Source organism: Corvus hawaiiensis, chromosome 3, assembly GCF_020740725.1.
Source record: "Corvus hawaiiensis isolate bCorHaw1 chromosome 3, bCorHaw1.pri.cur, whole genome shotgun sequence".
In the NCBI taxonomy this organism is placed as follows: Eukaryota; Metazoa; Chordata; class Aves; order Passeriformes; family Corvidae; genus Corvus; species Corvus hawaiiensis.
Window position 1 is genome coordinate 60468937 of NC_063215.1, and position 11888 is coordinate 60480824.

Sequence of the window (11888 nt, forward strand, 5' to 3'; positions counted from 1 at the left end):
GATGCTTTAAAGAAAAGCAGAATGAAACATAATTCCAGAAACCATTTTTTTCCAAAGACAAAATCCAGATCTCTTCTTGGCTCCATGAACTGATGCAGAAGCGCCAAAGCACAGGATTTGTCAAGACTGTTATAGACACAGGACCATGAAGCCAGTTTGATTGCATTAATGTATGTACATCTTAAACTTCTGGTGCCTCAGGACTGGATTATGGCAATACGACCTGTTTAGAGTTACTGGTTCAGTCCAAAAGATTTAAAAACTGATGCTGAGTACAACAGCTCTCTTTTGGCAGCACAGTGTTGTTGTGACCTGATTCACATTGGCTGTGTGTTGTTGTCCAGAAAAAAATCAAGATAAAACAGCCCAAAATAGTTTAGACTTTCCCATTTTGAAAGCTGATGTGCTGCTCCATGCTCCCAAGATTTAGCACTGGCAAAAGCTCTTATACCTGGATTAGAGACTGTCACAGGTGATGTAGAGGGGCTGTTGGAGGGGGAGTTTTAAGGTGTTTTGTCCTCTGGAAAAATTTCTATCTGGTCCAAACCTTCAGGCTGCTCACTTTCAGTAGTAAGCAATTCAAGACAGCTAAATTTGCACAAGTTGATTTGGACACAGTTTTTAAAGGAGAGTCAGGTGAAGGAGCACACCTTTCCAGGCTCTTGCTTGGTTGGGAGGATTTTATTGAGGCAAATGTCCATAAACAAACCCTGGTTTTGTTTACATATTTCGCGGTAACTTTATTCAGTTCTAGATTTACTAGAAAATCACTAAAAATCAAATACTATACAGCAGGAAAAATGGCAAAAGCTGCTGAAAGCTTGGGTTGGTAAGTATTACAGAGCTTTCAAGGGGAATAACATCTCCTCAAGGTTTCAGAGTCAAGTGACCAAGCGAAGAGCACAGCCCACAGGTAGGTCTAGCTGCAGGTGTCACCCAGCACCTGCTACAGACCTTGGTGGGACCCAGGCAGGGAAGAGGCATTGTCTTTCTCCTCCTGCTTTGCCCACAGTGACCAAATCCATGCTCCAGGGTCATTCAAAGCAGCGACCTGGCTTCCAAGCAGGAGAGCTGGCTCACAGTCAGATCCCATGGTTTAACACAGCTTAAGAGGCAGCACAAGGCATATCTTGAGTCCACCAAAGTAATTTTTGTCTGGGGTTTGTTTGTTTTCTTTCTCCCTCCTACTCTAGGTGTGTACACTTTTCTTTCCAGCACCTTGAAATCTCTGGAAGAGAAGGACTATATTCACCGTGTCCTGGATAAAATCACAGACACTCTGATACACTTAATGGCTAAGTCAGGCCTTTCTCTGCAGCAGCAACATAGACGACTGGCTCAGCTCCTCCTCATCCTCTCTCACATCAGACACATGAGGTGAGACCAAGCACATAGTCAGCACTTCTGTGCTGGGCCCATGCAAGAGAGGTGTCACAAATGCACATGCACACTTTTCCTTCATGGGTGGGAGTGCAAACTGTGTGAAGGGCTGTAACAGGAAAAAAAAAAAAAAAAAAAAGCTTTCCACATTAAAATGTTTACCCCATTTGTTTCTTCTGGATGTCATTTCCTCTGCTTTTTGTTTTGATAGTGCTAAAAGTTTTAGGGTAAGAAGTATCTGCTTTTAATCTTATGTGTGTCTTAGAATCATAGAATGGCCTGGGTTGGAAGGGACCTTAAAGAACGTATAGTTCCAACCCTCCTGATATGGGCAGGGACGCCTTCCACTTAGATCAGGTTGCTCAGAGCCCAATCCAACCTGGCCTTGAACACTTGTAGGGATGGGGGACCCACAGTTTCTCTGGACAACCTGTTCTAGTGCCTCACTACCCTCAGTAAAGAATTTCTTCCTAGTACCTAATCTAAACCTGCTGTCTTTCAATTTGAAGCCATCCTCCCTTGTCCTGTCACTACATGCCCTTGTGAAAAGTTCCTCTCCAGCTCTCTTTGAGGCCCCCTTCAAGTACTGGAAGGCTTCTGGAAGGTCTCAGAGCCTTCTCTTCTCCAGGCTGAACAACCCACATTCTCTCAGCCTTTCTCACAGGAAAGGTGCTCCAGCCCTTGGATCATCTTCGTGGCCCTGCTCTGAACCTGTTCTAACAGGTCTAAGTTTTTCTCAGGGTGAGGACCCCAGACCCAGACACAGGTGTTTGAAAAGTACTGAGTAGAATATTAATGTAGAAGTAGCCTAGCTCTGCAAACTTTAGTCTCTTAGAAGATAAGATTTAATAAAACTATCGCTTTTATGTAGCCACTTTTCCCAAGTGTCGTGAGTACCAATCACTTTAGAAAAGAGATTAGGATCATTATGTGAATTGTATGGATGAGCATAAATGCAGAGCTACTAAATTCCAATCTAGAGGACCATGCCTTTTGCTAATCAGAGGTGAGCTGCCTGACACACTGTTAGTAATTGCAGCAAATGATTCTCCCAAATTACCTCTTAAGGCAGCTGCTCAATGGATGAAGTGTTAACGTGATAAATTTCTACAAAGGTATGCTATAGATTTTATAATTATGAAAGCACAGGAGATATTGTTACACAGACTTAACTTTTCATTATTTCAGCTAATAAAATTTAAATTAGAGTGAGCAACACATCATAGCTACTGATGAAAAGCTGAAACATGCAGATTTTACCTCCTGGACTGATACACAGATCTTTGGGAAAAAGTGAAGGGATGCATGTATGTGGTTTTTTTTAACTTGTGTCATTTTGTAGAGTTTCTTTGTCCTTGTGTTAATGATCGTTTTTTTCCCCCCTCTAAGAAGAATTTTTACAATTAAGGAAATTGCAGATGTATAGTACAGTTAATTTTTGTTTCATAGTTTTGTGAACGGGTACTATTATAAGTGAGCTTTTGCTAAGAAATTGATTGAGCTTATTTTCCAGGAAAGAAAACTGATACTTTTTTATTATGGAAAAGGCAAAATTCATCCCATCCTCTTAAGTCACAGTGGCTAAGTTAAGAGTCTGTGTGCTCTAGGCTACTTTTTAGGAAAAGAAGAGCAAAAGAGAAACCTTTAGAAGGCACCTTGACCACAGGCAGCCTGCAATGTTCTTTGCAGGTGCTGCCTTCTGCTTATACTGTAGCAGATGTGTACAGCAAATGCACTGCTAAGTTAGTTGTTTTGGACAAGACAGGGTTTATATGAACCCAGCAAATACTATTAGCTGGTAGCTTTTTTTTTTCCCCATAGCATGTTTGGAAAGTAACTGTTGTTTCCTCACAACACACAGCAACAAAGGAATGGAGCACCTGTACAATATGAAGTGTAAGAATGTAGTTCCACTCTATGATCTCTTGCTGGAGATGCTGGACGCTCACCGACTGCACGCCCCAGCAGCCAGGAGTGCTGAACCCATGGAAGAGGAGAACCGAAGTCAGCTGACAGCAGCATCAGCTTCATCTCATTCCTTACAGTCTTTTTATGTAAACAGCAAAGAAGAGGAGAATATGCAGAATACGATATAAACAGAAGTCAGCATATACGATGGTATGAGAAACCCAGCAGTGTACTAGCTCATGCTTCATTTCATCTATAGTGCCACCTTTGAAAACACTCCAGTGACAACAGACACCAGCATTTTCCATATGAGTGTTTGTCAAGCGCTTGCCTAAATTGATTGCTTATCCTAAACAGAAGACATTTCATTGCCATGGACAGCCAGCAAGGATTGTCAGGCTAACTTGATTTAAAATTTGCAGTGTTTTTCTTTAATTTTGCATGTTATTTGGGTAACTAAGTCCTAATCTAAACCATACATTCATCTTACTATAAATTGATAGGCCATACCACCCAGGCATATTGGTATCTTCATGAGTGATAGTCTTTGTTAATATCCACCCAAAATCCTGAGCTCCCTTAATGCTTTACTTGCTTGAAACTTTGAAGCAGTTTGGTAGAGATTCTGGATGACTTCTTGGGCAGTGTAAACAGAATGTTGACTGGCATCTTAGCGTGCCATAGTGAAGCTGCACTGCGAGGGACTGCCTTGGTAGTCTAGTTAAGATTCCTGCCTCTTTTCTTCCTACAGTATAAAGAAACGGCTGTCTGAGAGTCACACTGTTTTACCTCGCTGGCTTACATCACCAGAAAACTCCCTCTCAAGCTCATTCTGACCAAACTTTTAGGTACCCTTACCATATCCTCTAGATGAATTGCTTTGCATGCATGCTATCTTGTCTGATCCTAGAAAGCTAAATTGTTCTGTTGCCCAAGAGTGTAAATGCAGGGCAACATGGCAAAAAGTGATAACATAGAGAAATCTGTTGAATCAGACCAGATGATTACAAAAATCATCAGGTCTTAAAGAAAGGTCTTCACACACATACAGGATCCAGCACTATTTACAAAAAATCCCTCCCCCTGTCCCATGCTTTGTTGTGCTACAAAGCAAGGGGTTAGGACACCAGTGCGAGACTGGCACAGAAGGGTGGGATGGTCCCATCCCACTCAGCAGAGTGTGGTCTAGCTGTGTGTGGGAGGGCTGGCATCACAGTCAGAGCAGCAGGATTTTCCTTGCCTTGGCTTTCTTTGGCTCTTGTGGTATGTTTCAAAATCACTGTTAAGAGCCGGCCCACCTGTGACACCAAAACTAGGCAATGAGCCTCAGACATGGTGTAGACTCTGGGACTGCATGTCCAGAAGGATAAACCTATCTTTCTCCATGCATGTCTGTAGCTCCTAAGGATATTCATAAGGATCAGTCTGATTCTTCAGACCAACTGTAAATCTACAAAAGGTCCACTGACGTCAAGAGTTTCAACAAGACATGAAAGAGACTGAAGAAATACACGATATGCTATCCAAAGTAGGAGTTGGTGCTGCTGTTTGACTGCCTCTATGCTAGAAAATTAAACGTCAGGGAACTTTGCTGGGTACTGGAATGAGATTATTACATATGCCAGGGATATTTTACTAATCTAATGATAAACTTTGCCTGTGCTATCTGCACTTCTGGTTGACAGGTGCAGATTGGGAGTTAGCACGGACCAGGGACTATTCCAATAGCTGGTTGGAAGCAACCACCCTGCCAGTGAGGATGCTTCCTAGCATGAGTGTAGGCTGCTCCATAGCAGCTGGCCACAGTGCTAGTGAAAGGGTTCAGGGATGCTTCTTTTACTGTAGTTGAAACCTTTATGTTGATTGGAATATCCTGTAGAAACTAAACATAGGAAAGAGTGCAAGTAATGCCATACAGGAGTGCCTATGTCTAATTACGCTCCCTGTCATGCAGGCATAGCCTGTGTACAGTGAGATCAAATTTCACTGCAGTTGTGAAGGCAGCAAGGCATAGGACGGGTTTGTGCTTCAAGTCAAGGAATTCAATTCTTTAGTGAATGTACATAATGGTGTCTATAATAGTTTCATGTACATATCTGAGTATATGAGCAGTTTGAAAGTCTAAAGCTAGATGCTACCTATGTTTGAGAAGATTCCTCGAAAACTGTTCGAGCCTAAACATGTGAAGCAATCACCGTAAGCTCATAGGCCTTTTCTTGATGCATATTGTAGTGTCATTTTTCTTCTGAATGTGCTGAAGGTTTTGTCTTTTTGTGTATTCAGTAAAAGCATGTGTGTGTGTGTGTGTGTGTGCGCACGCATGCTAATTTGGTACCTAAGGGCTTTTTGAGGGCTCCTAAATGTCATGAAAGAAAATGGACATTTTGGGTTTTTTTAGTAGCTGTTTTTCAGATATGTTAGAAAAACCATGAGTTCACTGAAATGAGTGCAGGATAAGATCTGAATGGAGAACAGGAGTCCCTGTAGTTAAATTATCTTGCTTACACCATCATCATTCACTTGTAGCCCAGTGTGCATTAGAGCTGCTCTTTAAATACTGTACATGCAACTTGGTGTACTCTAGGACAGAACACAAAGATCAAGATCACAAGCTGGAAGGCAAATTGGTTTAAATGAATGCCTCCCTTCCTACATCCCTGAACAGGTCAATTACATCGATTCAAGTGTAAATTTGACCTAGAGGATAAAGGGTAGTTAATGGAGAGCAATTCACAACAGAGGGTCAGATTTGGATCGTACCTATATAGGGCAAGGACCTTTACACTCAGCAGGTTTTCCCAGTGAAGATGGAAAAGCATGATTTGAAGTGGTATGCAGCAGGCAGAATGTGTCTTGGAATATATAGAATAATATCAGTCAGCTTGCAATAATGAATGCTTTCCTAGGCTCAGCCCTTGCAAGGAAGCAATTTAGCTTTCAACCAGTCCTCCCATGTTTGTGGTGACAACAGTGAAGGGCAACCTAGAAAGAGTAAGAGTGATTCCCAGTAATACATTAATTTACCTCGGGGCAGATTTAAGATCCATGTCACTTTGTTAACATTTTAATGAGATTTTAATTGAAGCAGCACTTTAATGCATATAGTAACCTTCCCAGAGTTATCTATAAAGATGGCCCCATATCAGACAGATGAATGTAGCTATTCAATTGATTAAATGAAGTCTACGATACAAAAATAGCAACTTTTTTCATATGTAATTCTGAATTATGCTCTCGTGTATGCAAAAAATTGTGCCTGACTATTGGTAATTGTTATTTCACAAGATGCTATTTTCTGTGTGTATATATATATACATATATACTTTATATATGCAGCTGACAAACCAGTACTACCTGAATATCTGGTGCTGGATATTACATAAAAATATATAGCATGTAAAAAAAAAATTGAAAGAAAAAATTTCAAGGCAGCTAATTATGCTTTTACCAAAACATTCATAGTGATGTCTCTGGACAGCTAACAAAATAATTATTTTGTAACGTTTATACATGGATTTTTTTAAAAAAACAAAAGCATCAAAAACCAAAAAAAACCCTCTAGAAACATAGGCAATGTAATACCAGCACAAGGCAAACATAAATAGACCAGATGAATTTGCTTTGCTTGAGAACATGGTTGTTACTGAAGTATTGCAAAAAGCTTGGAGGTAGAAGAGGAGATAGGGAGATGTGTAGCACTTAGTGGTGTCAGAATACGTGGTGTTTGAATATGTGAAAGCTACTCTGGTTTATAGTGGTTTGAGCCATGTCTCTCTCAATGTTGCAGGCTTTGTCTCAGGTAAAACTCCCAGTTAGGGTACTAAGATTTGTACTGGGGTAAAATAGCTTAATGGAAGTTTCTTGGTGTGTGTTGTGGTAAATCTACTATTATATTTCAGTGACGTCACTTGATGATTTTTCTCCTTCTCTACACTGAGGGGTTTAAAAATGTCATTAAAGAAATAATTGGAACTGAGCTCCCAAGGATATTGCAAGGATGTCACCAGATCACTGGACCCTAAGCTGAAAAAAAGAAAACAAAAACCCCTCAAACCATCCCCTTCACAAGAGCCAGGGTTTGTATTGGAGCCTCCGTCCATTTCAGTTGATGCCAACTGATTCCTTAAGAGCTGTGCCAAATGTTTAAAAATAAGCAAACTACCAACAAAGTAAAAATTCTGCCTCAGTAGGTCTTTAGTCTTATTACAGGCTTAGGTAAGAACATGGCAAGACCCTCTTGTGTATATAGTATCCTAAAAAATTAAAATTAGAGTGCAACTCAACCTACAGATATTGGGATTTTGTATATAAGGCATTCTCAGCTGAACGTGCGTGAAGTGCATTTCTCACTTCGAATAAAGAGATGGATGTTTTACAACCGTGGTACGGCTTTACAGAGAGGACATCAACACGTGTAATAGAAGGGGGATGGTAATGATGGTATCATAATACAAACCAGTCTTTGCTGTCACCTGCACCTGTAGCATAATCTCAAACTGATCTGAGAGTTTAAAAGGAATGTTTTCCCAATATTAATGTCCTATCCTTTCTACTCACAGTTCCCTTTCATCCTTCAAATGTAGGTAGCCTTATATCCTGAAAGTTGTTTTCAAGATGATTGTTGCCCATAAAGGGTATTTGGTTTTGCACTGTATTAAAAAGAAATTAAATTCTTTTGCATTCAAATGTGCCTAAATAAATAAACAAAAATTTAAAAAAAATTACATGCTGCCATCTTGCAAATTAGTAAGCTCTGTAATCCTGTGTGTGCCTACAATTAGAAGTCTGTTTCTTCAGAAAGTGCCCATTGAAAAAGGAAGGGATAGACTGCTGGTCATGAGACTTGCATTATCAAGCCACTTTATGTATTACCTTATTGTATGTATTATGAAACCAGTGCTTTTGTGTGCACTATTTAGTCTGTCAATGCAAAGTCCTTTCTTTGGCATAGGCTCAGCTGTCATAATGTATTTGTCAAAGTATTCTGTTCTTTCACTGATGCATATGAAATTATTGATGTCTTTGGTTTTGGTGAGGTATTTTTGTCTTTGTTTTGCACCTAAAAAAGTTCTAAAACAGTCTAAATAAAAAATCTGGTAGGCTACCTGATTGGTGCAAGATTTTTATCAATGTATTTGATGTTGAAAATAAAGAATTGATCAGAACACATTGTTTCATTTGTCTTTTGCATGTTTTAAAAATATGCTTCTCTGCTTATTGTTTTCCAGCAGACAGCAAAATGGCACATCGTTTTTGAAAGAATCAGAATGCATCTCTTTCTGTGTGAAGGTGAAAACTGTTTCTTAGTTCCTTCACTTTTCCTGAAAAGCATCAGAGTGGCCGTATCAACAAGAAGCTAGGTGTAGTTAGTAATCCTAATGACACCAGGGAAGTAACCTAAGTACCTAGTACTTTATATGCTTTAATGTTCTTAGTATTTTGCTTTACATTCCTTATTTTGGGTTGTGAAATAGATTATGGCAGAAGAGACAAATTGTGTGAATTTAGCCTTCTGTAGCTGGCTGCCAATTACCATGAGCTAGCTTGTATCAAGGCAAATAGGACTCCTTTCCCAAGTGAAACTAGTCCTCAGGAAAAAAAAATTATCTTGATTAAGCCATCAGGAAGGGATGAAAAGAAATGAAATATACTTTTATTGACATAAGACCTCTTGGAACTCAACTCTATTCTGTAAAATAATCTCAAAATCATATTTGGTGTTTGCAAAGAAACCAGTCATCTATAGGATTTGCATAACAGAGAAAATATGGTCCCTGTGTTGATTTTTTTTCATCTATTTTCTGTGCCATGCTGGTTTCAGCATGGGACTGTTGAACTGGCTCATAGGTCCTTTTCTTATATGAATATATATGAAAAAGCTGTTTGCTTTTATGGGATGTTTCACTGAACTTACAAGGAAAAAATTGTAAGATTATTACTTCAATTCTATCATCTCGATGAAGACAAAACAGGCAATATACTTTGTTCATATGAAGCCTCACCTTACAGTTTGTCAAATATGAAAGCAAATAGCCTATTCAGACTCTAAAAGAAAGCTGGAGACTGCTGGGATTACTAAGTGCTGAGTAGAACTGAACAAGGGTTCCAAATCATGTGATTGTTTTGCAATATGCTTCCATGACAAAGAACTTGACTGAAAGTTGCTTCTTTGGCCACAAAGGGTGGGTCAGAGCAATAGGAACTAATTGCACATGTACATGTGCTGAAAATAACAAACTAATTTTCAATGCTGACTCAAAATATGACACCATTCCATAGCTTTATACAATTTTTTAACTACGGGACCAGTTCATGGGGAAGTGGCTTAAGAAGACAGCTGCTACATGATGCTGAACTCACAGGCTTAACCCAAAAAAAGCAGCTAGATAAGAGAATATTCCTGTAAGATCAAAAACATGGCACTCCTAAATTAAAAACTTCACAGATAAAGTCTGAACATACTTACCTCTGCAAAAATTTTAACAATTTGAATGAGCAAAGTATTGCACGCTGCCTGGCATTGTACAGTACCTGAGGCATTCTTTTGCCCATCTCTTTCTGCAGCACGATATGACCACGCAGCATCACAGTGCAGCGAGCTGGGAATGCATTGCTGGAGACTGTCTAGTCCAATTCCTGGCTCAGAGGAATCACCTAAAGATGATTGCTAAGGGCCATCACAAAAGGAGACCCTTCTATCTCTCTGGGCACCCTTTTCCAGTGTTGGATGATCTTCACGTTATAAAATATTTTGTCTGTGCTCAGATGGAATTTCATGTGGTTTAATTTGTGCCCACTGCCTTTCGCCCTGACAGTGGCAACAACTGAAAAGAGTCTGTCTCCCTCATCTTCTTTCCCTCCCATGATATGTGTTCTGTGATGGGAGAAGGTGGATGAGATGTCACTTTGCTCAGACACCCAGCACCCACCAGAAGCAGGGCCTCTGCAGCTGGGCACTGGGCATATTTCAGTTGTCAAGAGCCATCCAAAACTCCAGGTTTATTCCCAATTTCTTATATGTATTGGGTGAAGAAGTTTGAGAAATGATACAGCAAGGACATGCCTTTCACTGCAGAGCTTTTGCAGCTAAAACTCCTGGCTCATCTTTACTGGGCCCTAGCTCTCATGTCCCTTTAAGAACTTTGTGCTGCAGTATTTAGGTGTCATTCTGCTAATGTCTTCATTTCTGCAGGCATACAGGTGATACGAAATTTATCTCCTGCTGTCTTCCATTCCTACACATTTGCACACAACTTCAGAATGTTACCATTTTAAATAGGTGAAAAATGTGCATGTGAGGAAAGGATGTGTTTTCAGGCATTTTTTAGCCAGATTTTGCAACACTTTTGGGACTAAGGTATTTATCTCCTCTACAGGTAAAGACTGAATGCTGCTAAGACAGAAAGATTTGCTTCTTGTCAGATTCTATTTTATTTTTCACTCACCTCTTCACAACTTGTGTCATCCATGGAAAGGTGAACAAAAATGTTATACTCTAGAGATGAGCAAAAAGTGCTGTCCATTTAGTGGTGACAGGGCACATAAAAGCTTGGAAGTTTAGGCATTTGTATGAAAGCAGAAAAGACTGAATTCTAGTCTGCCCTTACAAGATTAATTTTTCCTTACATTAAATCTGAAAATAGGAGAAGAAACTACAGCTCAAAAATGTCTTCTTTGTATGTCTGTCTGTCTATCTATCTATCTATAACCAAAATGCTGCAGCATCATGCTTTCTTCCAGTAATTCTTTCTCCCCTTTCCCCCATGGTCTCCATACCTGCCTGCACAATACTTCAAGTTTAGCAAAGGAGTCAAAATTGTAACCATGTGTTTTAACCTGCCGCTCTATGTCCAGGAGAGCTTCCCAGACAATTTCTGAATTGTTTATGAAGAGAATAATACAGCTGTGAATGTTCCACTTCTTGGATAGCCTTGTGAGCACTTACATAAAAAAGTGGAATCTGGTAGGTTTAATTCAAGCTGTTCTTTAAAACCTCCTTTCTAAAACCAAAGGAATGGAAAAAAACACAACTACAACATCAATAAATAGCAGTCTCCCAGGAATTACAACATGCCAGAAAACAAAAAAGCCTGACCTGAGTAACCTGTGTGCAAACTACATCCACATCTGCATGATCCCTGATCAGAAGAGCTCTCTAGCACACCTCTCTCCCCCCCCCCCCCCCGACCCACCAAGGATACCTTTGATACAAGACACGGACAATACTTTCCTACTTTACTTTTCCTTTTCCTGTCTTTCCAAAAAGTTAAATGTGCCAGTGTTATTCAGACCTCACTGTGGTCAAATCCATTTGCTGTGTCTCAGGTCTGTAAATAGATTCTTACTTGAACAAAGCAGTTTTGACTAGTTCATTTCTGGAATGACATATTAGGTGGCACTGAACAATAGATGTTACAGCTTTCAGCTCTCTGCTTTTAGAGCAATCATTTACTAAAATTCTGATTTCTATCACTTAACCAGGCCTTAGTCTATGACAAATCTTCAGTGCTTCAGCTTGCAGTTATTCATTTCCTTTTATCTTGTTTCACAGATTTTTATCTACTGGTTTCTGGGAAGACAAATTAATTCTCTAAATCATT

At 39.8% G+C, this 11888-nt stretch overlaps 1 protein-coding gene across 1 annotated transcript in view; it reads left to right on the forward strand.

Annotated features, from left to right (window-relative positions):
- Positions 1–8457, forward strand: part of ESR1 (estrogen receptor 1) — a 162978-nt gene extending 154521 nt beyond the window's left edge. Inside the window, 3 exon segments of the mRNA XM_048296803.1 lie at positions 1194–1377; positions 3242–3453; positions 3456–8457. Of these exon segments, the coding sequence (XP_048152760.1) occupies positions 1194–1377; positions 3242–3453; positions 3456–3547 (488 nt within the window). The 3' untranslated portion in view covers positions 3548–8457.
- Positions 8458–11888: the final 3431 nt, after the last annotated feature.